General features: G+C 40.3%; 1 protein-coding gene across 1 annotated transcript in view; it reads right to left on the bottom strand.

The window, feature by feature from the left end:
• Positions 1–24,441: 24,441 nt before the first annotated feature.
• The window catches only part of grik3 (glutamate ionotropic receptor kainate type subunit 3), a 132,461-nt gene continuing 128,914 nt past the window's right edge, over positions 24,442–27,988 (bottom strand). The window contains exon 16 of the mRNA XM_049582999.1: positions 24,442–27,659. Coding sequence (XP_049438956.1) covers positions 27,294–27,659 — 366 coding nt within the window. The 3' untranslated portion in view covers positions 24,442–27,293. The remainder of the gene's footprint in view (positions 27,660–27,988) is intronic.

Genomic DNA, 27,988 nt, shown 5'->3' with positions numbered 1-27,988 from the left:
CTACTCATTTATGCAATTAATTCTAAATCATATTGTAAGTGTCAGTACACAGAGAGTTAGTAATATTAAAAGCTTGCCCATAAAACGCCTGTAATAGCACAGTGGTGTGCAGTAATGTAGCGTTAAAAAGCACTCAGATGCTCAAACACATACACTGCATCATCTTCAATTGTACAGGTCTTAGTATTCTGCTCCTTCAGTTTTTATCCAGATTGAAACCTGTTTCATCTCAAACACTGATCTTAGTTTTTTGGGGGGCAGATGAGATGATTAACTGGAAACTGCCTCAAAGTATTAGATACCCAAAATAGCAATTTTTGATTCGGATTTATCTGGGGAAAATTCTGCACAGCACCTTCAGCATTTTGTAGCATTTGTATGACTGTAAAATATAGTTGAAGTCCTACTGTGCTAGTAGCACTGCTGGGTTTAAGTACTATGAAAAACATGGCTGTAGATGAAAAATCAAATTTCATTATACTTAGAGCCAGGCATGTTCAAAGTCCAGTGGACCAAAATTAAACGGCCCGTGGCTTATCTGTCAAAATGCTGTAATCTGCCTGCCAAAAAATATTCGTTAGCATTACGAAGATAGAACTAGTGTGTTTTCATAAACAGTTACCGAACAGCAAACATTTCATGATAAATAGCAGAAATGGACACAGCAAAGAAATGTAAAGTCGACGGTGAGAGCCAGTACATTCAGGAGCGGTAGAAAGTCAAATACATTTTTCTTAGATTAGACAGTTGCATCTTATCTATATGAAAAGGTATTTATTTTATTTTTTATAATAACCCATATGATGCAAAAAGCAGCTGGACAAACTGGACTGCTTGTTAACTTTGATTATTGTTGGAATATATCCTGTAAAAATTCAATTAAAAGCCAAGACACAATTAAACGCCTAGTCTCTTGTAGCTATACATTTTGACAAATAAACGCCTGTCTTTGGTTGCCGAACAGTTAATTTTGGCAGTTCTTTGGCTGTATAAAACTGGATTGTTGGTTACCTCAAATTATGTGTCCATTCCTTGATTATCCTGTAAGTTATTAATATTCCTTTAGTCCTTAAGAGTCGTCAGATCAAAAGAATCAAAAGGGTTTTTCATAAAAATGAATTCCAAGTTGTGAGTATTGTTTTAACAGGATAAAGTGGTGTTATGTGGGTGTGCGAGGCGCTGTAATCCTCGAGTGCCACAACTCACTCTCTCTCTGATGCGCTGTCTGTCGGAGCTAGATCAAATGAGTGATTCATGACTGATTTATCATCTGAAGCCTTACTTTTTATACAAGTAATATTCATACTGGTTTAAATAAAAAATCTGATTGTATTTCCCATCTTTGCTGAATTCAAACCAAAAGTTCCAAGTTCCAACGTAAAGATTAACAAGAGACCATCTTTTGATGAAACACTCCAGCCGCGATACAGTAATCTCCGACTTCAAGTGAATGTCATCCAGTAGCCTAAAGTGACCATACCCATCTTTAAACCTAGTCTTTACTATGATCTAAACCACACACCTGTGAAGTTTCGTGACTGCATCTTGCACAGTTGTGTTGCTATTACATTGACAAAATCTGTCCACAAACAGACAGACATACGTATGAGCCCAGTCTCAAAATCCAGTGCTTGGGCAGTGACTTGCGGCATCAGACACTGACGAACAAAGCCGTCCTTTAACGTCAACATGAAACGTGGCTGGTCGCCGTTACAGTTTAACGGCACTCGGCGGAATCAGAGGAAGCGCGGCGGGACAGGAACGAAAGTTAAGGCGCTCAAAGTCTGAGAAGGGTGGGTGGGAGTGTGGTGGATGTGTCCAACAAACACTGACGTTCACCCGGGAGAGTGGTGTTTGCATTCCGCAAGATTATAAAGCCAAACCCTGTTCTTTTTTTTTCTAAACCCAACCATGTGTGTTCGTTTGGGGGGAAAGAAAATGTCAACTTGCATTGTTGTACTGACGTAGTGCGTTTATTTTGAAAGAGACAGTATGTAAAAAGTACATTACCTGTGAAAACAGAACTGTATTTTGAAAGAGGGCAATGACATGTAACAGGAAGAACTTGACTTGTCAAAGAACGACAACAACCAACTCACCCAGGGTACCTTGCACGTCGTATGTGGACGTGGAAGGTCCATGACCAAACATCTATATATGACAAAGTCGGAGTGAAACTGTCTTGGACGTATAAACACCTTACAAAATACTGAAAACAGCTTCTGTGGTACTTCAGGCTATGTTTGGTATTACCAGGACCACATTACGCCATGATGACACACACTCAGACTCACAAAGCGAAAACAATAGCAGCCATTGCAGCGTTGTCAGGGCTGGTAATCAGCAGAGACTTCACACTGTAATTGTGGCATTTTATTCAAATCTAAAAGCACCTCATCTTGATAGTACAACATATAGCTGTCAGGGTTCTTCTGCCTGAAACTGACAGCAAGGAAAAGGGATGTGGGCAGCCGGAGGCGTTGTCCCCTGGGGAAAGCCAGGACATATGGCTGTTGTGATGCTGGGACTTGTTATTCTGCAGTAAAGGAGTCCCACCGGACCAGTTAAGTAGTAATGACAGTATGGAATGAAATGACGAGAGCCATATTTCCACAGGTGCTGCATTGAAATCCCACTCATGGTTTTTGTGGCCTGTTTAAATTGATACAGTGGCTCATCAAAGAGTCATTCCTTTAGAAAATAAAGTGCTGTCTGTTGTGGTAGATCTTGTATAGCGAGGGCCTTGCAGCATCGGTTGGGGGGTGTTGTTATAGTGCTAGAGGCTAGTGCTTACCTTCCCAAGGCTAATAGGACTCTGATCACATTTAGTGCATCCTGATCTGGCAGGTCAACAAGCGTGTAAAAACCAGTGTTCTCATTAGAGCACGGAACATTGATTAAGATTAACATTAAAATGCGCAACGGCACAGTGAAGCCCAAGGACCATGCATAAGAACATCAGCAATGTTTAATGCACCACGGCTTGTTTACTCCATGAAACTTAAAGTTGTGCTCTGCCAGCTCACCAAGTGGTATGTTGAGTTTTTTCCCACCAATCGATGCGCCAATACAGAACATTTCCTGCACTCCCACTGCACACCCAATAACATGTAATGCTGAACCACATTCTTAATGCATTCCATTATGCTCTGAAATAATTTTCTATTGCTAAAATGCTTTAACCAAATCAGCACAGTATTATTGTAATGGCGGTAGATTGGAGAGAAGATGGGTGTATTTCTTCAGACGTAACCAGAGCGGACATGTAGGGCGAGCTGAGTGCCGCAGAGAGGTGAGCAGCTTCTCGACTATCTTGGGTCCACTGATTATGATCAGCTAGCGTCAAGCAGCTCCCAGCAGATATCAGCACATTATCTCAGGTTTAGTACAGCCTCTTAATCACACCAGGCACAGAAATCCATTAGTCTCTGTCACTTTCTCCCCAACTCAGGAAGCTAGATCCCAATCTGCCATTTGAATGTTATGGTCCCTCTCTTTCCATTTTCCCCACTAGATTTTTTTCCCATCCACTTCCATCCCACAAGATCTTTGCAAACACAGCCTTACCATTACCTTTTTTGCATTTGTTGCATATGCTGTACTTCCATGTGTGCAATCTCCCTGTATATCATCTCATCATTCTATCACCATCATGCCTCCAAAAACATATTTCCCTCCGTGCACTCGGCAAGAAGATGCATAACACACGCGGCAATCTTGCAGTGGGAGAAGTGACACTCTTTCCAGTGTCGTGCCTCATGCATGTGAAGTTGTGATGGGACAATGAGATTGCCTACATTTGCCTGGAAATTGATATAACCTGATAGAAAGATTTTATTGATAGTGACACATTTAAATTTCTTTTTCCAGAAATATTTTACCTATTGTAAACATGGCACCTGTGTGTGTATATGTGTGTATACTGTACTACAGTACATAAAGTTACAGTGTCCCTCACAAACAAAACAAAAACATTTAACATTTAAATATTGATCTTTAAAAAAGCATATGGCAACAACCAATATTTTTTGTTTATGCCTCTGTGCAGACTATTTTTGCTTATAGAAAAATCAATAGAGCTTGAGTTATCAAATCCAACGTGTGTTGGAAGAGAGTGCCAAAGGGGAGAGCGAGCGGCAGCAAAATCGATCCTGAGATATTGCCTTATTTAACAGGTGCCATAAATAGCAGCATTATGATGTTAACTATTGCTGAAGTTACAGAGAGGACAAGGAGAGGTCAGACTGCATGTTACACCCACTTTTTTGCCAACTCAAGTGCGTCCAGTGTCTCAGTTAAGCACAGCATCCTTTCCTGCCTAAATTCGCTCCTGTGGGCAGATGCATTTTCAAAATACCGCAGTGTTCCCTGCATCTAACGCTCTCTTTATACAATGCACATTGTGCTGCTACTAAATTAAACTTATCAGACAGCTGTACAGGGATCACTTGTGACTTAATGATCTCTAGTAACCCAAGCCTCGCTAGAAGGGCCTGTTGACTGTTAATTTAACTGACACACGTGTCTACACGAATAAATGTGTGGACCACATTGAGACAAGATAGTGAAAATTAATCAATGAGGACAATTAAGGGGAACACAAGCAGTGTACAGAAATCAGTCCGTCAATACCAGCAATACATCATTTTGAAGAGGACTGGCAGGGCTAAGTAGATTCCATTAGGTAAATAAATGTATAAACAAGGTGATTAATTGACACATGAGGTACATTAATGGAAGAAAACCATCATAATAAAACCGAGAGAATGGAGGCTAGGAGAGTCTAAATGCTCAGAAGAAATGGATATTGTTAAACACACAGTAGCAGCAGCAGCAGATTTATGTGTTGTATGAATGTACTTAAAGCGAAGGCTGCGTGCATTTATTTTAAAATCCTGTTCCATTCATTAACTCCACTTTGGATATATATTAGTATTGTGGCAAGGCTGCTGTCAGCTGCTGCTTTTCTTATAATTAGCTAGGGCCTCCATATCTAATCTGTGACTCTGTGGCCATGCTCCAGCAGCATCTGCTGAACCTGTATTGCCACCCTCGGTGTGCCCTACTGCAAGTGAGCCTCAGATATAACCTCTTCCCTAATCCTTCCACCACCTCCCTACTTGACTGTGCATGTGAGCCATCATGGCAGAACTACAGAGAAAAAGAGGCTTATCTGAAACGTTATTCATGTTGCCTGACGTCATAGCAAGGCCGACTCACCATTAAAGGAAACATTTTGCCCCGACAGAATGATCTCTCAGCTCAGTCGCCAGAATAAAATATTGGCACTGGACATTTCTGAAAACCACAGATACGTTGCATTTCTACATTTCAGTCTCGACAGTGTTTTGAAAGTGATGTAGTTCTGATAATATGTATTAGATCTGAGTCTGTCATGGGGAGGTGGAGAAGAAGATGGATGGCATGACATCTTGGGGAGATGGCTGCCACTGTTTGAGACCAACAAACAATAAAACCTATTGTTTTCTAGCGCGAAATCAGTGTGATCCTGCTGCCAAGACAGCATATTTTAAGCCAAAACACAAGCTTTTCCTGACACTTTTTTGCCTGCCCATAATTACACATTAACCACAGCACTGTTGAAATGTAAAAACCAAGGGTGTAACGATCCATCGATCTGGATCGATATATTGATTCAATGATCAATAATCCAGTGTCATTGATGCAAAGTGGAAACATCGATCTAAGGGAGCAATCACACCTAGATGAAATGCTAGAAACGCGACGCCAGTAAAACTATTGTTTTCCTATGATACGGTGCGTCTGACCAGCATTCAGGTCTTTTAGTCTTTTTAGACGTTTTTGTAGATGCTTCTTTTTAGACGCGTGCAGATGCTGAAAAGTTAAAATATTTTTAACTTTTTGAGCATCAGATGCCAGTAGCTAGCGTGCATTGAATAAGCGCTTCCAGCGTTTCAAGCGTTTTTGAAGCATCCACATCTTTAGCGTCTCATTTCTGTGTGATCACCCCCTTAATCATCATCTTTAGGATATGCTTTTTTTCCCCGAAAGTCTATGTCACTGCCAAACAGCGGCAGGAAGATGGCGAACAGCCAGGAGAAAGACAATGAGGATAACTTTATTCACTTGGGAATAAATCAGCAGTGTGTAAATATTTTGGATTTCTGAGAAAATACAGGTCAACAGACAAAGAACATGTCATATGTAAACAATGCCGTGACGAGCTAAGGCACAACATGACGTTAGCTGCCTGGATGGGCATCTCATCCTACTAACTTCTCACTCCGTTACATTGACAGCTATGTTTCAACAACGTTCAGCTGAAAAAACATGCATGCATGCAGGCTAAAATTCAATCGTGCTGTTCTGTTGGGAGATGCAGTGACTTAAACCAACAGTGAGTAAGAAAAATAATAACGTTACATGAAATGTATTAATGTATAAGGAGAGAAAAAAAGTCTGCTAGCTGCTAGGCTAGTTTTTGCAATATAAATGTGTTTTAGCTAATAATGGGTGACTAGTAAAAAAAAAAAATTGTTGTGTATGTGGACCTTGAAATTTATTATTTAGCTAAATATAATACTTTGGTTGAATGATGTTGTTAAAACATGTTCTATGGAGTTTGGAGAAGTTTGCCTTCAGGGCTTGAAGCCAGATAGACCTTAAGTTTTGGGAAAAAGACGATGGTTTGGGTTCAAATGAAAAGATTTCCTTCAGAAAGGTCTCTCTGACAGAAAGCCCCGAAGGTTAACTTAACTGGTGCTGTTGTCTGTGTGTTAGTGGAGTCAGTGTAAAGTAAAAACATTTATGGCCAAAAAAAAAGGGGGGGGTGCCAGCTTCTTCTGTAACTGATTGTGTTACAGTAAATGGGCAAATAATATCATGATCACAGACCCCTCAATCGCATAAAATTGAAATCGTATTGTGGCAGACCCTGTAATATTGGAAAATATCGTATCGTCCAAAGAATTGATATGATATCGTATTGTGATAAAAACAGTGATTTACACCCCGAGTAAAAACTGAACTTAAAATAAACATATACACTACTTACATGCAGAGTTGTTACATATCAGCGGTTTGCAGAAATGTTTGTTCTGGTGATTAGGTTGGAGGTAGCAGGATTCAGATGGACGAAGAAACCTCTGTGTAACAGCAGCTTTAGTATTATGCATTTCAAATTAAAGAAGCTTTGCATTAATTGTGAGATAAGTGGAAATTGAAATCATAATAATAACAGACAATAACCTTACAGTAATCATAGTATAATGTCACTAAAATAATTCCACTGCAGCAGCTTATTACTACAGCTATCTTAGTTTTGTGACCCAAGTGTCCACTCCTACAGTCCTATTTTTATAAATGATGACTCAGCCAGTGGTCCAATATAAACCGGGTTGTTGTGACTATATTTGGTGTTTGTATGGCCAGAGGTGTGTGTGGAACACCTGTGGCACAGTTTAGAAACTTGGTGGGAGTTATCAGTGGGTGTGATAGGAACTAGCATTACTCATGGCAAATCGAATCTCTCCTCTGTTTTTGTTATAGGCGCTGCACTCCCCTGCCATTGTGCACTGACAGCTTCATAATGGATAGCAGATAGGAGCGGAGACCCGCTTCTGTACAGATGAAACTTCTTATCCAAGAAGTTGCAGAGTTGCAAGGCGCAAATAAATGGTACCACAAAATGAATATAGGACACCTTAAACATAAGGCCAGTGGCAGGTGTTGTCCATGTTTGACTTGAAAAAGCATTTCTAGAGGTAAGGCACACTTTTGAGCGACTTATACAATTTACAATCACCATCAGATTTACGCAGCTAAGACACCAAATTAATTGTTTATTATCACACAGTTATTATGCAGCCTTTGACTTATAATGCTGATTCAGCTTCCTCATAAAGCTAGACTATATCTATACAGAGGATCATCACGTATGTATACAGAAATCTCAGCATATTTTCCTGTGAAACACTGCACAGTTTTAATGCAGTATATCAAATACTTTTGTTGCTTAGGGTCAGCATTTTATTACCTAAATTGTGACATATTTCTGAGCCAACCAATGTGATACTAAGATGTTCTTTTCCCCAGGTTAACGCTTTATTACGCCCCTTGGTGTGTGATACCACTGTGACAGGGTGCCTTTGGCGTCTCTTTGAGATGCACTAGGCTTTCAACTAACTCCATTGTAAACCCATCCGCGGCTATACTTAACACTGAGAGCAACTGACCTAGTATTAAGAGTGGAGAAAGCGTTCGTGCATGGGTCAAACAGACATTCACTCAAAAGATCTGGCATATTTACATCATGTTACATGCTTTAACTTTTTGTTGTATTCTTTTCTGTTTTTTGTTTTTTTCTAATTTCCTTTTGTCAATTTAAATTGTATAACGGAAAGTAATAATAATAAAAATGCTGAAAATAATATGAACTTTGAGGTAGAGCAGAAGGCGTTGCCACGTTCATTGGTCGTTCAGTATTCTGTTGTGTCCCTCTCTCATGTGTTCGTCTTGTCATTGTCACCATCATGGATTTGCTGTTTCGTCCCACCAGACTCGTTTGTTTGTCCAAATTGGATTCAGAATGTAGATTAAAATAGGAATTATTGAAGTCTGAGACCATCAACATCTACCATGTAACCATAAACTTTCCATCGCTGAGAGATTTTTGTGCAGTTTACAAGCTGCTGTATTTCAGGAAACATCTTCTTCAGGTTTCCAACGAGTCTTTGTTTGTTTTTGAACACGGCAGTGCTGTTCTGTATCACAAGATGTGTAACGGCGCCCCTCATCTTATAACAGTAAAAACACGGATTGACGGAATATCTTGTCAATGGTTAACCTGGATATTCCAGATGCCCCGCCCCTAACAAATTCGAATTTGCTCTGCACAGGGATCTGGCCCCAATGAGCAGAGCCTGAAAATGAAAAATGGTGGTGGTGGTGGGAAAGAGTGGGAAAGTTCACCCAAAACATGACGTCTTAACATAACCAAGAAGTTTTGTTGCGTGAGCCTGACCATGACTGCTAGCAATAATAATGTGTTAGAATGTGTCTCACCCAGAGGATGGCTGTGCGTCACATACAGATGCAAAAAAATGCCCTTGGCGTCAATATTTGATGATCTGGGATGAGAACGAGTTGGCTAACCTCAGGCCAGCTTGATTGGGAAGCAGTTGCAGAATTTTACCTGATGATAAATTGATCAAATAAACCAGAAAATCAACTACTGATGTTTTATTTTTACATGTACACCTCCTGATATTAACTTGTCAAGACCATTAAGATTATTAAGATGAACATAAATTGTCTCAGACATGTCTCCTATTTCTCACAAATAAATTTTGTGCAGTCTATTGAAGTAAAAACATCCTACAGTGTCTCAGCAGTTGTACTTCTGGCAGGCGTATGAATTGCACTGGGCGTTCTCTGACTATAAGTTCAACCAAGACATTCATAAAACTTGAACAGTATTCCCAAGAAGGGCTTTGTAAGTAGGCTGGCAGACATTTTCTTACTGGCAAGCAGAGTTGCACCTGTTTTGTGTCTTAGTGTTGCTTTATCCAAGCAAGAATGAACTGTGGGCTAAATTCAAAGCAGAGAGAGGGAGTGGGAGAGAGATCTTGCTGTCTTCGCTCATGTTCCTCTGACAGCTACAGAGGCATAAGAAGAGTCCTCCAGGTTACAGGTGCCATGCCGCAAATGTCACACAAATAGATGAGCTTGTGGCGCCTCCAACAGTGAGACAGAGAAGGGGTCAACCATGCAATGATGATGAAAACCAGTAATCTACAACATGGGGAGATCGGCAAAAGCTCAGCACTGACATGTTTCAAGGTAGAAAATTGAGGATCAGAAAGTCATTCATCCATATTTTGCCTCCAATATCAAAAGCAGAAGGTCACTTTGGCCTTTTCATGTAGCTGGCAATAAGACACCAGAAACCAACCAGTTCTCTGAGACTGGTAGACTGTTGTTCCTCCCTATGATGAATAACGGCAGAGGTTGGGGATTGGCCCTTGTTTATCCTTCTGCTGGCTTGTCTGTGTAGTATTGTATTGAGTCAATGTTGAGATGACGATTATTTAACAGGATTACCCATTGACATTTGACACATCATATATTTATTGAACTTCTAAAAAAGCTTGTCTTTTTAACAGTGGATTTTCTCAACTCTACTAGGAGCTGTGCCTTGTCAAAATAAATCAAAACCTACATGACTGGACCGTGTGGAAATTTAATGTGAAAGGACAGACACAGGAAGTGGCAACGCTCAGCAGTCAGACAGGGGTCACATTACAAACCAATCACAGCCGACAGATATCTTTCCCTTCTTCTGTAAATATTCAGTCTGATAAATACGGAAAAATTGATCATGTTAGTGCAGGGCTACCCAGAGCTTTACATCTGTCCCACGGACGACAGGCCTACACACTTATAAACAGCATCTGGAAGAAGATCAGCTCTGCACTCAGGATTTCAGGTAAATAGGCTATACAACCTCAGAGGGAATCTGATTGTGCCTAGTGCTCGACCTTGCGTTTTCCAGGCGGCTAAAGACGCAGCATGTGTACGGTGCCTAACTTCCAGGGCTGGTACCTGCGGTTATTCCACAGGCTAGTTAATAACATGTCGGGCAGGAAATCCACAGTGTGGGATCATTCTGAGAAGGTGAAGGACGAACCCAAGGTGATATGTAAACTCATCTTCATTGGTCGACTACAAACATGACGTATCATCTGAAACATGGAAGTAGCTACATGCCCATTAGCCACTTAGCACAATCATTACTGCTTTGCCCACAGCGTCATTAACAGGCGGCTCGCTCAGTGTGTGACGTGCACTTGTAGATAAAATACAGGCCTATATTAATGAAGGTTCATTAGTACGGTTTGTATTTCTCTGTAATGTAGCACAGTGTTAACAATGTTACTGATACTATTCTTTCTCACACCTTCAACTCAAACATTGTGTTGCCCTGCCCAAAATATATCATTTCATAATTAAATTAATATCGTAAACAAGTAGGCGACTAGTCGACTAATGGAGCTAAATGACGACTATTGGTCGACTAGGAAAATTCTTAGTCAGGGGCAGCCCTAACTGTATATTAAAAACAAAGATAAGTCAGGAAATACAATTAAAATGACTACTTTTGCTTACTCTCATAATACTGAGCAGTATTTCTCCACGGTTGAATCGGCTCTCATAATGCAGCTGGTGCACAGTCGACACACAAAGTCAGCAGTCAGAGGGTTAAAATGTTAAAACACTAAATGAAAGTACTATTGTTATTCACATTTTATTTTAATATATTTATCATCCAACCCTACGATCTGACCTGCATGTTCTTTTTTTTGTCATTCACCAGTTAGTCACGGGTACCCGGCCTGATGCAGTACTCTGATTGCATTTTATTAATACCTTTGACAAGTAACAGAATGATGTGTCCTGTGGGTTAGTTTGTAAATGTGTGAAGAATTAGTCAAAAAAAGGGTTGAGTTTTGTCATTTTTTTAAATTCAGCTGCCTGTGGGGGGGAAGTGCTACAAAAGTTGTTTACTTGTTCCTGATTGGCCCAGAGTGGAGCTGCATCCTTTACAAAGGGTGACATGTTTACCGTTGCCTCGTTTTGAGAGGCTCATTCTACCAAAGTATCACAGTGGACTAAGTGACAGTTCCCGAGGGATTTACTTGCAACCTTTTCACTCACTGTCACCGCTGTCACTTTTTAAATCTACTGCAGCTCCACCAATTAATGGTTCATAGTAAAGTGGTGCTGTATGTTCCATAGAATACCTCTCATTATTTTGGAGCTGTTTGTTCAGTTACAGCAGAGTCACTGGTGGCTAGAGCTTAACAGATGAGGTCTCTCTCTCTGAGCAGCTGTTGCAGGTTATTGATGACCTCATTAGAATGCTGCCTGCGGCACGACGGCTGACTTTGAAGGACTTCCCATATGCAGTGCCACAAACCGCCAACGAAGCCCATGCCACTCGCTTCGTGCCAAACAGCGTTTCCTAACGGTCTTTTAGTCGGGGAAGTCAAAGGCAATGCTGTGGAATTGTTGTGGGGGTCCCAAATCTTCTCTCAAACCTGGAGGCTTTTTATTGCAAAGTGTGACTTGAGCGTTTGGAGGAGTTCCAGTAAGCAGCTTTCCAGTTCCCGTCCCTGACACATATTAATTTCAGTCCCCTTCATTTAAATCAACAATACAAAATTAGATTTTTAAAAAATGTAATCTGTCATACATTACACATTATATCTTCAAATCCATTGTTGTGAACAGACTCATAAATTGATTTACTCAATTATTCCATGTCACCGAAAAGGTGATACACTGTCCCATTATGCTTGGCTACAGGTGCTGTCTCTTTATCTTTTATATCTGAGACACTAGCTTGCATTAACACAGCCTCATTGAGCAATAATGCTCTGTAATTAAATATGACTTTACATTTGGCCTTACCCATAAACACAGGCAACAAGGAGCCACAAAAATAAAACACAATGGGGGACATAAATTGTTATTTTCAGTGCCTACACATTAACATTTTTGTAGCTTTGTGTGGATATTAAAACCAGTCTTGCACAACGGAAGTCATCAGCCATAAATACTGAGAGTGAGACACACGTTTTAATCATGCACTTTATGGCTACAGTGTGTGGCTCGGTTTGCAACTGCATATTTAGTGTGTGGCATAAGGTGACATTAGTTTACTGTCTGAAACCGGGGAAATGGTGCCAAAATCTATTACAGGAGCCAGATTCACAACCAACTCAGTATGAACATGTATCAGAAAATCATTTTAAAGACTAACATGAATAAATTAATAACTGTAAAGAAATTACATTCATTATTAGGGGTGTAGTGATTGTGAAATTCTGGGCTGACACCAGTACTGATGTATAAATAACAATTTGGTTGATAGCCGATACTGGTGTTTTTGTCGTTGTTTATTTTGTTTTTGTTATTTATTCCCCCTTTTGTACAAGAAATCTTCATTTTAAAATATAACTGAGCAGTTTTAAAGTCATTTTGTCTGTCATTACACTACTTTTTAATGAGCACAAATTCATTTTCAAATTTAAATATAGTTTTTTGTCACATGAAAAACATAATAATAAATAACAGCTTCAAATGCATTTTTACCATAATACTGTATAGGTTAATTCCCTCCTTAAGATCATCTTTATATTCCTGTAAACACATCGACAAATTTCTCCTTCAAAAAACTTGCCCAAAACTCTTTTTTTTTTTTACGAGATTACATTTGAACACATCATCGCACATTATCATTATTTACCTCTGCCCGATTTTTTACAGAATAGACCTTGAAAGCAGCATAATGTCACTCAGTGCAACCTCTGTTAGCTGTTAGTTTCAGCTGGCTGCTAACAGCTGATGTTAACTAGCTCTCCGACTATGTACCCTGCCATGTTGATACTGAGTTCTCTGCATCCTTTCATCACAACGAGGTCCAGGGGAAGATCTCAGTTCATCCCAAACATGTTTTCTATTGTCCCTAGGATGACAAGACACCGCTATTGGTGAATATCGTCTTGTTTGCTGATAGGCCAATGGCAGTCAACAAGGCGAATGTCAGCTAATACAGATGTGTGGTCCAAATTGGTGCTTTCCTATTCATTTTCCCATTTCCTATTCATGTCCCGACTCAGTTGAATATTCAAGACAGCCAACACATCACTCAGACCTCGTCACATATCAACATTTGGTCATGGACTTTCCAAGTCCAGACACAACTTGAAAGGTACCCTGGGTGCATTAGTTGTTGACTTTCTGGGACACCATGTCAAGTTCTGCCTCTTACATGTATTGTCGTCTTTCAAAATACTTATGTTTTTACAAGAAATTTACTTTTTACATACAGTCTCTCTCAAAATAACACTACGTCAGTACAACAATGTGAATTGAAATTTTCTTTCCACTCACAACAAAAGCACATGGTGAGGTTTAGGAAAAAAGAACAGGGTTTGGCTTTATAATCTTACGGGATGTGAACATCGCTCTCCTAGGTGATAGTCGGCGGTTGTTGGACCCATCCACCACCCCTTCCGCCCGCCCCAGTCAGACTTTTGCCACCTCAACTTTCATTCTTGTCCTGCTGTGTTTCCTCCCTGACGCAGCCGGGTGCCGTTAAACTATAACGGCGACTGGCTTCAAATCATGCTGATGTTAAAGGATGGCTTTTTTTTGTCAGTTTGTCCAAGCGCCGGATTTCAACAACTTCTGAGTAAGACCGGGTTGAGATAGCACATAAATTGTAATTCAGTCATAGAGATTAAATTAAAATAGAACAGGTATTATCTTTGTGTAACATTCACATGTGACGTTAGGCTTTTGCAGTTGGACAGATTATCTCCACTCTGCCAAGCAGCACCTTGGTCTTAGAGGTCCACACACAGCAGCTGTTCTTTCACTTAACCACCACATATTGGGTTAAACAAAGCACCCAGCCATCACTTGCAATCCCGCTTGAGGTGCCAGGAGTGTATGCCAAGTCCCTCCAACTGTCACTTCCTTATTTAATATTAATGAGCAGTTTATCGTACACAAATCCATGCCACTACCACTCAAAATGTCAAATACGTTAAAACAGGAGTTTTGTTTCCTTGGTGATAGCCGCCTTTTTTTTTCTTCAACGTTCTGTTGGAGTGTGATAGAGGGAGGAACGTGACATGGCGGTTTTGGACTCCATCTGCAGGCTGCTCAAATTGGCCTTCACAGCCCATAAACCTTCCCCCAGCCAGCCAGACACCCTCTAGCACCTTCCCTGTGGACAGGCCATATAATGTCCTCTTATAGAAGAGAGAGAAGAGAGACTCTCCAGCTTCCATCACTAAGGATTTTTCATGTTTTACTAAGAAGGCAAAGAGAGCAAAAGACATACTTACATTCGGTGTCTGGCATAATTAGTTCCTCTCTGCCATAGTAATGCAAAATTGGCCTCACTCTCTTGTAAAAGAAGGCCTCCATTAAAGTTATCATGATCAAGTCATTATAGTGAATATGCCAAGCCAGAGTAGCTGCTGCTCGCCAATTCTGAAATAGTACTTTTAGCTCACCACTGAATCGACTAGGCAGAGAAGCCAGCATAAACTTGTTCACCCGTAATGGTCAAGGCTAAGTCGAAACATGAATGGTAAAGATTGCCCTTGTGCAGTGTTGATGTTTTTTTTTTCACAGCCACTCTTTGTATGTTGTAAGCAAATTTTAGGGAGGTTTACATGCTGGGATGCATTGGCAGCTTCCCAAGCTGAAGGATGGAAATGTAAGGATGGAGTTTGATAGAGAATAGCAAATCATCTGCTGGTGAACTTCATCCCTCTCTGGAACCGAATGAAGTCTGGTGCTGAGCCAACATCAAACAGCCTTGCTGTAGGCTGCGAGCAACCTTGGGATAAAACACTGACAGTATCTCCTCAGGTAGAAGCGAGCAAAGAGGTTTGGAGTTCCTGTTTGATGATGAGAGAAATCTGCCATACACAACAAATCCAAACCTTTAAAAAAACATACTCAGTGGCCGTAATATAAGCTAAACGTCGCCAGGATCACTTTGGCAGTCCAAATGTTTTGTTTTAGATGCACAGCATGAGAGTGTAGATACTGTCCGGTGACTCCAAGTGACTCACATTTGGCCGACTGCAGATTCACCACAACAGGGAGCTTCTCAGTCATTGGTAGACGAGCTCACCTGTGCCACCTACGGGAAATGAATAGCAAGTGTAGATTAATCCTACAAATGCAGATCTGGTGATAGCATCTCCCACAGGGAAGTAAAAGTCCATTTTAACTCTACCGCCCCCTGCTGGCAGCGAGCTTCCCAGCCCCACAGTTGTATGAATTTCATTGTTAAGGTCTTTGCATATGTGGCAAAGCTGTCCCTGTTTCATCTCAAGCAGATTTCTTCTGTGCACGGACTCAACAAGATGCTGAAAGCTTTCAAAGGAATCTCAGCCTTTGATGACTGGATAACATCTATCATTTTCTGAAGTAACTTCAGTGAAACATTAATGGTGTAAGCATTTCATCCAGCTCATCTCAAAGACGCTTTGTTGGTTTGTGATCCACTGTTCGGGCTGATGTAGTAGTTAGTCTTCTTGCAGCAAAAAAACAATTTCTTGGTGTGTGGGGACACACAGTCTGAGTGGAAATCACTTCACATTAGCTCCCTTTAACGAATCTGGTTATTTTAGTGACAGTTGAGCAAAACTGAAAACAGTGAGTGTTATATGTTTTAAAAGCTGTCGGAGTCTTACTTTTTGAAACCATCTTGGGTAGATGATATCTACTGTTTATTTTTGTGTATATGATTTTTTCTTGTGTTTTTTTTAATTTTATTTATCTGGGTCATTTTTAACTTTTTTTTTTTTTTTACCTGATAAAAGATTTAAGTGATTGGACGTCTGGGTCTTAGGAGATCAGAGATACAAGCTGAGTAGCAGTTGCCATGCAAAAAGATTCTTAATGTGAAACTACTTTATTTAGTGTTTTCACAGTTTATACCAGTTTGTTTATTTTGTTGAGGGAGTTTTTTGTCGAGTTGCGAGCATCACTTAGGTTTACATTACCAAAGTTTTATGACAAAATGACTTGACGACACCAACTCCCATGTATGCGCGTTGAGAGAGGGGGGGAGAGACGCTGTGCTGCTGCCAGAGGAGCCGCTGAATGAGTTCCCTCTGAGCGGTGAGTCACTGAAAGAGTCTGAGAAGTCCGGGGCTGTTCATAAAACATTCAGGATGCCACAGTTTATTCCACACTGCTGCAGCTGCTCCTCTTTTCGGAACCACCGCAAGTCGGTAATAATTTTGCTTTCAGCCATGCTTGTTGTTGCTGTGGGTAACAGTATGACGTCAATATGCCAACAAGTCAAAATATTGCGAGTATCACCATATGGATTTTTCATATCATGGAAAAAATTATACTGGTACCGTGAGCAAGATGATATGGCAAACCCTGTCTACTGCTACCATCAGTCACAGCCGTATTGTTCACGTCACATTGTTGCTCATCAGCATGACGCAGTAGAAACCGATGCAGCATTTTTCCATTCCTCCATCATACTGAACCACCGCAGTTTCAGCTACTTTTGGTGTAACCTTGCAGCATTAAGGTTCAGTGAGCTGTGTATTAATGAGATGCCCTTTACACATTACTGTTGTACCGTGATATTCTTTGTGTACTTGTGGCCCGCCTGTCAGCTTGAATGAGTCTTATCGTTCCCTGACATCTCTTATGAACAAGGTGTTTTTGCCCTCAGTGCTGCAGCTGACTGCACGTGTTTCGTCTGCCGCACAGTTCTTAGTAAGGTCTCAGATGCTGGCTCGAACCACTGTTTATTTCACATATGTAATTGTTTCATTATGTGCATTAGAACATTTAGCATAATGATGTGTGTGAGCTTTACAGTAGACTTCTTTGACATGTGACTTGCTCTCAGAGGACTGAGTGATTTAGGTAAATGATGAGGTCTGCCTAATAGAGTGGCCGCTGAGTGCAATGTTTAACCGCAGAAGCCACTACCTTCTTGACAAAAACTACTCCACATTAAATGTTCAAGAGTGTTATTTTATGTACACTGGAGAAAATTGCCTTTCATCCAGTTCTATATTTATATTCATAAAAAGCCTCTATTCCAGTCATTATCAGGGTCAAAGAGAGCGAACAGAAAGAGCAAGTCACTAAGGCATTTCATGGGCAATATCTCTATCAGGCTATTTCACCTCAAGTCAAATGGATAATTCAACATGATGGTGTGAGGATAAAGCTCTGATACTGGTGGTGTCAGTGATTTGCAATAAAAGCGTCAGGGTCTGGAATAAACAATGCTTTTCTCTCATTCCGACATTGTGCCATATGGTGTCTCCCTGTACAAATACGATACATGTAATGCCAGACTCATTATGGAAGGTAGAATATGCATGAGTATTCCCTCTGTGGTACCACTTCATTAGAGCATTATGGTGCGCTGTAATTACACACTCATTAATTGTTCATCGTTTTTAACGTTATTGGGATGGACACTACTATCGACCTTCTAATAGTCTTGTAATCCAGCTTCTTTGGCACGCGGCCCAAATATGAAAGTGAAAATGTGTCAGCATCAATACAATCTTGACGTTTGACTTGAATTATTTAAATACTTGTACATTAAATGAGAGTCTTTAGGCCTGTGGGCCAAATTAGGTTTGAGATTTAATTTTGGCAAATGAACGAAACAAATTGTTTACTCCTCCACGATCGATAATTGTAAAATACACTTTGGATTGTGAAGGAGCTGGAGAGCAGCTTGTTGCCTTCATCTAACAGCTTACTGTGGCTCCTTTTAGTTCCAGGACTCCCAGGATCCAAAATAAGCACCTGCTACCTGCCAAATGTAAATAAATTTAACCAATATGACGTTGGCAAATAAATTAAATGAGATCGGTGGCCTTTGGTGGGTTGCTAAAATAAGCCTATTTAATAACAGTCTCTCATGACTACAACACATGCACTCACCGGACACTTTCTTAGGTACACCTGTTCAACCTCTTGTTAACCCAACTAGCTAATCAGCCAGTCATTTGGTCAAGATATTGACACAGTCAAGACGACCTGCTGAAGTTCAAACCGATCATCAGAATGGGGAAGAAAGGTGATTTAAGTGGCTTTGAACGTGGCATGGTCGTTGGTGTCAGACGGGCGTGGTCTGAGTATTGCAGAAACTGCTGATCTACTGGGATTGTCACACACCGAAAAAGACAAACTATCCAGTGAACAGCAGGTCTCTGGGTGAAAATGCCTTGTTGATGCCAGAGGTCAGAGGATAATGGTCAGACTGGTTCAAGATGATAGAAAGGCAACAGTAACTCAAACAATCACTCGTTACAACCAAGGTATGCAGAAGACCATCTCTGAACCAACACGTTGAACCTTGAAGCAGATGGGCTACAGCAGCAGAAGACCACACCAGGGGCTACTCCTGTCAGCTAAACACAGGAAACTGAGGCTACAGTTGACACAGGCTCACCAAAACTGGACAATAGAGAGTATAGCCTACAGATCTCAAACCAATAGAGCACCTTTGGGATGTGGTGGTACTAGAAAGGTGTAATAAATATCACAATTCGTCGATTGACCCTCGTTGTTCACCAGCACCATGGATGGAGCTGGGCGATTCATCTAATTTTATTTTTAATCAAGATTTTGGCTCACAAAAAGACAAATGCTTCTTTTGTCTTGTGTTATAAATACACTGCATCCCTTTCCTGTACAGCAGTGTGGTAAATGTTGCCAATTTGGCGACTTTCCTGCTAGATTCAGCGACTCTTCAGACCCTCTTAGCAAGTTTATTTTTGAAGCTATTAGCGACGCATTTAGCAACTTATTTATACCATCAGAGAGAAAGAAAAGAGAAATATATTCACATAACCTGTATTATATTGTAATTCATTCTCATGCATGCTGCTCAAAGTCATCGCAGTCTACAGCTCTTCTGCTAACAGCGTGGGGTCTCTCTCTCTCCTCTTTCACCATGTTTATATGGTATATTAATAATTTTGTTTATCTGTCTAATTTGTTACATTTAATTATGTTTTTCAGTTGAATTATACTTAAAGTTTAAGATAATACACTGTTAAAAAGTTTTTGTGAAAGTTCAGTAACTCCATGATGTTTCCAAAGTCAGTGAGTTTTCGTGTTAAATAATTGTGATCTCATTATTGACCAAAATAATTGTGATTTTAATTTTCGCCATAACCTAGCAGGCCTAACTACGGTTAAATATTTCCAGAGACGTGGCACTTGACATATCAGATGGTTAGGAGAATTTTTTTAGGGAGAGCAACGTCAACACAAAGAGCTGCAGCGTTAACTGCAGGTCATTGACATGTAGGACCTCCTCATTTGTTTGTCTTTGTTTTTATCCTTTGCAGTTTTTTGGTCAGCTGAAAAATATTTTGGCCAAAATTTTTTAAAAATTATCTGCTGCCAAAAAAATGCATAAAATGAGTTGTCTTGTGTTTTTTAGACGACCTGCTGCTGTCAGTGCCACCACATGTTTTGCCAGCTCAATGCTTTTATTGTGAAGCAGCAGCAGGAACAAATGTTGACCAATAAACAGAGGCTGATACCATTGAAATGAAATTCCTGTCATGATGGATTAAGTGCTGCATCTTTTCCTGTGATTCTGTCATGACTCTGCCTCCAACAATTAAAAAAAAGCTACTATACAGAGTGGTGATTACATAGTTTTAATACATAGAGTGGTTGTTGCTGAGTGTACATATATATATATATATATATATATATATATATAGTATCAAAATGGGGTTTATTTTCCTGGAAAATCTTCACTTTAAGGCTTATAACTTCAGAGTAAACTTCCCATGCCTTGGTTTGTTCTCTGTTCTTTTTTTGAAGGTGATATCTACCTTCATTCCTCCAGAACAATTTTTATTCAGCTGCATCCTTTAGAGCTACATATCCCGCGCTTCCTGCAGGGAATTCAGTTTTCAGGGATGATGACATTGCCTATAATAAGGTTCAGCGCACACTGGCTCTCCTATCAAGCCAATCCTCTGGTGCAGCTTCAGCTAAGATGGGTCTCTCACCCAGTGGGTCCGCAGAGATGGGCATGGCATGGGTCGGGCATTCATTCACCCCCAAATGGGTCGATGATGCACAGCCATCGGGCTCCAGCACATCGCCCCGGAGTGTCAAGCAGAACATCACCCACTGACGGCCCTGTCAAGGTCATCAAAAAGAGCACTGGTCTGGACATGTGCCATCAGAGTGAGAAAAGCGCCACGAGCGTGCATGAGCAACAGACCGAGGAAGTCTCCATAATGGCAAAGACGCTGGAGGTCAGCTTTAGGTTGTACTCTCTCCATCCAGCACGTCACTTATTGTACACGGTGAAATATGTGAGAATAAACCTGAGGATATGAGACGGAGGACTGTGAAGGTGCTGCGGCATCCTGATGTCATTCATGGCCTCTGCTATTCACAACATGATGAACACTATGTAAAACCACTTTAGATAAATAGTTTATGGTTCTACATTAGGCTGAGACACATTAACATTAAATCAAACATAGAGTTTCCTTCATAAAAAAAAGAAAAACGTCCATTTCTTAAAAGCCACTCTAACATAATTGAGCGCCACCACATAAAACTGACTTTGAATGGAATAATTCGTTTCATTAAAACCCATTCAGTAACTGTGTAGTTTATTTTCAAAAAGGGCTCATTTCTTAAAATAGTCCATATTCGTTGACCTACTTCCGCAGATTTTTATCTACATTATTGCACCACCAGTCCGGCTCTGAGTTTTCAAGCTGAACATGTAGCTAATCTTTAAAAGCATGTGCACAAAGTATCTTGTAGTGTTGTATCAGTCTACCAAATTCTGTTTTATGTTGCCTGAGTCTCCCATAGACGTCTTGGCTTCTCTTTATCTACCGTTGCTTCACTCATTATTTGTTCTCCCTTTTATTTTATCTCATGTAACTCCTGCATTGTCTTTCCGCGCTCATATCTCATTACCACCTATACCTCTTTCTTCACTTTGTCATTAACCCTGTGTTCTTCACCCCATCGCTCTCCGTATAGCTCTCAAATCTTTTCGGGTATTATCATCAAATCACTCCCTCATTCTCAGAGCCTTTTCTCCTATTCTCACCCCATCCTTTTTCATTTCGCCCCACTGCTCCTGCTCCCTCCACCTCTCTCTCATGTCCTTTCACATCTCTCTCTCTTCATCTGGCTGGCTCCCATCCTCCGACGGCCTCCCCCTCTCCCTCTTTTACATAGTCCTGATGCGCTCCTGCTGGCCCCGGTCTGTCCGAAGGGATTAATTGATAGTGAGAGATAATAAATCTTCCCATTAGGCGCGAGGCCCCTGCCCATCGCTCATTATGCGCCCGCTGCTCCTCAACGCCATGGCCTGGGGTTTCCCCCTGCTTTTTTAACACGCACGTCTGCCATCCCAACGCCAGCAAGGTTAATCTCTGCCTATTGCTGTCGACTGGCTACCTCACATCACAACACGTATTTATTCATGCACGAACACCATTTGAAGCGCACCTGTTTTTTCCTTTCTCCCTCTCTAGTTTTGCAGTACTCAGTGTTGTACATGATAGAGCTGAACAGCCTCACCGTGCAGCAGCTGTTGCATGCAAACGTAATGTAGTATGCTCTTGCTTATTCTATTCTTATTCAGTATAAGACAATAGGGACCTGGATCATGCTACATATCTACGCAGCTGTATTCTCACAACTTATCTATCTCATAGTGAGCATTGTAGCATTATCTGTTTTTCTTTGTTTGACCTGAATAATGACTGTGGTAAAATACACTATAAATATCAATCATGCTTATTATAAAAGGCATGAGGTTAATGTCACTGCTTTATAGTGTGTTATAATGTTTGTGTGTCACATTAGTTTGGCTTCTAGTCACATTGATCTAACTGACAGTACCTAATCCAAAAAGTCAAAACCCTTAAATGAGGGATGAGCGAATACACCATTAACTGTATCTGTATTTGTTCAACCAATTTAATTATCTGTATCCGTATCTGTACTGAGAGTGGGTGGGACTTAAACTAAGAATGGGTGGTGTCTAACCTAAAATTGTTATTTTAATCAGACATTGCTTTATTTATTATTTCAGGATTGAGCATCAGATCACTTTTGATCACGAGCTACCCAAATGAGAATTTTCCCTCATCATGAGTATGGGTGTTGACACATTGTACTCGGAAGACATTGGTACTCGTAAAAAGAAGGTGTGCATGATAATATTGGCACATCATTGGTATCAGCTGATATTTAAAATGAACTACTGGAATCAGCCAACATGCTGATACTATCGGTATATCATCGGTATCAGCCAGCATTTGCACAGTGAATAAATATTTCATACATTGAAAAGCTTTCTACTTCATTTCTCCATCTGCTGGTTGGCCATTGTGAAAAGAGTATGCATGCATAATATGACACTAATTCCACTACAGAAGAGACTTGATGAGCACTAAAATTAGGAGGTGAAAAAAGTGGATAAATTGATATGGGTATTGGTTATCAGCCGAAAAAAGTTGTTATATATCAGTGTGTCAGACATTGGAAAAACCTCCAGTATCGTACGTCCCTATATCCCTATACATATTTTGTTTCATTTTACATCAGGCTTTGTTTCCAGATGGGGTTATTTAAAATGTAATCAAATTTTCAATAATCTAATCATGTTGGAAGTAGTCTCTATATACAGACTCTACATTCAGTGAATGTAGAGTCTGTAGGCAAACCCTGGAGATCTTGCCTCCGGAAGAAGAGCGGAAGAGCCCTGGTTTCCGGTTGTAGGCTGTTTGTAGTCCGCGTGATATTGACCAATCACGTTTGAGCTGGCTGCGGTTGTTGCCAGGTTAAACAGTCTGTGCAGTGAACTAACGAGGCAGAACATAATTGGCGTCACTGCAAACTCTGAATCCATCGCAATGGTTCAGCATATTTACTTATATATAAACGGAAGTCGGAAACGGAAATTCGCCTCCACCGCCCAAATCAAACCGGAATGCCAAAAAATCGGGGGTCGGCCCCCAGCGGCTGTATCGCCGTCTGCCGGAAGTCAGATGCCGAATACAGCCGATGGGTTCCGAGAATGTGTTGGAAGTGATTTGGAAAAAAACAGCATGAAAAATACTGTTATTGAAAATTGAGTTGGTGCTAATATTTTATTAGTGTAAAATGTCTAAATGGTAATATTAAAGTACGCCTAGTAGGCTGAGTACCAAGCAACCACAACCGCAGCATTGCTAATAATCTCTTCTGTATAAGACTCATAAGTCTTAGTTAACCTAGGTTCTAGAACTCAAACTTCTGCCATGTGCCAAGCGTAAAGGAGAACTACGATGGCCAATGCGAAAACATGAATGGCCCTATCTATAGCCAGTGTTGTACATGGTGGGCTACTGTAGACACATGGTGGACTCTGGAGGAGGACCCACTCTCTATGTAGATATAAATCGCTCATTCTAAGGTGTCAAAGACACAACAGTTCTCATTTTTAGGGGATTATACACTAATGGAGATATAGTTATGAATATTATATTCCATTTCTGACAATATATCCCTCTAAATCCTAAATACTGGACCTTTCAGTGTAACTGTAACATTGGATGAGTTGATAAGGAATTGATACTGTCCAGATAATGTTTCACTACATGTTTCCAGCATGTTAACACAACACCAATGAATCAGTACCTCAACAGCAGGTATGAATAGTTTGTATTTTTTTTATTTAAAACTTCATATAACCCATACAGCAAACTGTACAATTGAATTATTCACAATGTGTTAAAAAGAAAATAATTCAATAGCTTTTCTATAATATTTTGTTGAATTTCCCCGTGTTTTACTCAGATGTCGGTTATTCTAATGTTCTCTTAACACATACAGTTACTAGGAAAACAAATCGTGTTTTTTTTTCCCTTTTTTTTTACAAAACCTTACAAAAACTATATTCATAGAAATTCTGCATGTCCACAAAGAAAACCCTGGTTGGCACCAACATATTCATCGTATTGTTCGAGAGGTTTTCTGCCAAATGATAGAAGCTGTGCAACTCAAAAGAAAGGTATACATAAAAAGGCATACCGTTGTGACTGCTGGAAAATCAAAACTCATATCACACACTGCTAATGGAACACAGGTTATGTAGCTTACATTTTGCATTACTTTTCTCTCACATGTCATACAATTTTGTGTAAAATGACATTATTATTCACATTAATTTATAAAAAAGATGTATATATTCAGTAACCAAACTGACTGAATCAGCCAAATCAGAAACCCTGTTGTAATTCCAACTAATTTTGATTATGATGAAATTTTCAATTATTTTCACATATTACAGAGGTGAAATACAAGCAAACTTGAGTCTTTGAATCACCTGCATGGGAAGCTACAGTACACATGAGGGTTAACAGTAACATCGTATAACCACGCATCAGCCGCAGCCATACTTCAGATCAGGTCCTAATCGGGATTTCAAGAGCAGTAAAGGTCCAGTGACATAAGATAAACCCCTGTTCTCCCTGGAGTGTCCCCTGAATTCTTGGGGAAGCTCAACATTTCCATTTCCTGTTCACCTTATAGAAATATATCAGCCATCATAAAAGAAGATTTACATACAGTTTCCCATCTGGATGATAGTAATCCAATATACCATAATATAATGCATTTCCATTAAATAAATAAAGAAGGTTTGCGGCTGTGGAACTGGGGTAAAGTGAGGAAGTAGGTTAAAGTGACCTCTCTAATGAAATAAATAGCATCTATAACATAGTTGACTGTGAACAGAATTCATTTATAACAGTATAAATTTAGCAAAATACATTTTCTCCTGCTGATCTTATCTACATACTCTACTTTGCAGAAGGGAATCGATAGACAATTATACAGTGAATCTCTACCAAACCAATGCTAAATTTTACAGATTGGAGTTCTCTTGAATCATAGATAGTCACATTTTTTTAATTTTTTTTTTATCTTGACATAACGACATCGTAAACCTCACAGAGGTTTGTTGTTCGTTTGGCTCCCGGGTGACAGCAGCCCAAAGACTCCTCGAATCTTCCTACGGCATGACGTTTGCTGAAGATATACACTTACTCCATTGGCATTAAAGTCAACATGACCACACAAAATTATCATCTGTCTTTTGTCTACTCACCACTTTATCTCTCAGCATGTTCACACATAACACATATGGATTTACTCTGTCCACACCAGGTAATTAAACAGAAAACGCTTGTGACTTTCAAGTCTGAGATAACCTTCAAAATCTGTTCACATTTAAAACCAAACCCTCGCTCAGTTTTCATAACGCTCATAATGCAAAACAACCAGATTTCCAGCAAAAAAGCCTCGAGATCACACCTGAAAAAATGAAGCAACTGTTCAAAAAATGTGTTCAGAAGTACTCGGGACATTCAGCGGTCCAGCACGTAGTTTGATGGATATGTCACTATTAAATGCACTCAACAAATGCACTTTAGTTTTAAGGTCACAGTCTCTTACCTTTTGTCTCTGTGACTTACAATTCTGTATTAAACAAAGATAAAAATACCTGATCCAATGCCGTCCAACCCAGTCTGTACATATCGGTATATTCTATATACAAATAAGTGCAGACATGCTACCATTTCATCAAAGGTGAGCACAGGCGTCTGGAATTTGTTCATATAATTGCTCAGTATTTTTGTGATTATCTTTTTGGAAACTAAACAATGAAACTAGAGCAATGTTGTATGAGGACATCCATCAGTTTTATTCCTCGTTCTTACTCAATGATTGTTTTACATTACAGTGTTGATACTTTGAGGTGAGGTGGTTTCCAAAATCAGCAAATACAGTCACGACACTGACAATTCCAATTTACCTTGGATACATGTTACGCTGCTAGGTTGGAAAAACTGTTATAGCAAGATCCCTTTGTAGTATCACTTGAACTACCGCAATCTACTTAGCATTGCGCAGGAACTGGCTTGTACTGTTCTGTATCTAGTGTTGAATGGTCAAGTCTTTGGCAATCAATATTTTAACTGATTAAAATTGAATCATGTAAAAAATCCTGTTGACATAAAATGTACTTCAGCTCAAATCAATCTTTGCATTAATGATTAATTGCTTGTGTGTGACAGTATACTTAATTTCACATGACAAGTTCAACAAACATATATCAACTGGTGAACAGTTGTGTCTCTATGGGTTTCCACCAACATCAGTACTGCAGAAACTGAATCTGAGTCTTCTCACAGGTTAGCGTGTGTACCTGTGAACCATGCTTTCAAAAGATCTCATATCCCGCAGCTCATGACTCAGAGATAACCATTCGAGCCTAGACCACATGTTTGAGGTAACATTATTTTCTGCCGTCAAAGGCCATTCGGGAGTTTGTGTGAATTAACAGGATAAAGGTAAGAACTTGATATCATAATTTCAGTGCGTGGCAAAACTGATGAACTAATGAAAACTGCTCTTCCTTGGCCGTCGTGTATATCTGCCATTTATTGCCATTCTTACAAAGCCTTTCTTCTTGCTTCAGTCCATATTTTCCAATAAAATTCTCAGTCTTTTCACTGATTGAGGATTCCTTGAACGACGTGTATTTTCTTGTGTTTTTGTGTTGCGCACGTAAACATCAGACTTCAAAACGGATTATTTGGGTATACTGTTTTCTCAGAACCTCCCCCAAATATTACTTTGACCTCTTGTGGTTTGGAATACAGTGGTGAATATTGTCATACCTGTGTGGCTGATGCTGCCATTTTCAGTTGCCCATGTTTTGTTAGTGTCCCCATGTCACTGTGGTTAATGGTAAATCTGGTGATCCCGTCTATGCCATTGTCTCTAGTCTCTGGCATCACCCCCGACACGTTGCTCAGGAGGTTCTTGCCCTGGGGGGAGCACATTGTCACGGGAACACGGGAGTCATCCCAGTGCTGCAGCTCATGTTGTCCTTTCCTGGGAGTCGTCGGTCGTTGTAGGCGTGCATGTTGATCACTGCATCCGTCTTCACCATGACTGGAGGCTGAGGCTTGTGTTTCACCCGCCTCTCGCAGGTGAACGACAGTCTGATCTCGTCCACCATGGCACTGCACAAAGACCTCTGGGCGAAAAGGGAGGATGCGGGGAGGGGAGCAAGAAGGAGAAGAGGGGAAAGGGACGGGGGGGTAAATGCCTTAGCTTTAAATTCTTCTGACAGAAGAGAGTGTCGACAGTCTAAAGAGCACAACACGCAATCGAACATAACATTCATGTCGTGTTACCGCCGGTGTGTGTATGTGTGCATGCATGCCCGTGGCTGTCAGCAATGTCAAATCGCACCACCGCCACATGTAGCCTGCACACGGTTCATTATTGCTGCTGTGTCAGAGAGAGTATGGTGCATGAGCATGCGTGCAACTACTCACTTAGCATGACTCAACTTGGTGAT

Source organism: Epinephelus fuscoguttatus, linkage group LG8 (assembly GCF_011397635.1).
Source record: "Epinephelus fuscoguttatus linkage group LG8, E.fuscoguttatus.final_Chr_v1".
Classification (NCBI taxonomy): domain Eukaryota; kingdom Metazoa; phylum Chordata; class Actinopteri; order Perciformes; family Serranidae; genus Epinephelus; species Epinephelus fuscoguttatus.
Note: the sequence above shows the minus strand (reverse complement) of the source record. Positions and strands in the feature narration are given on the sequence as shown.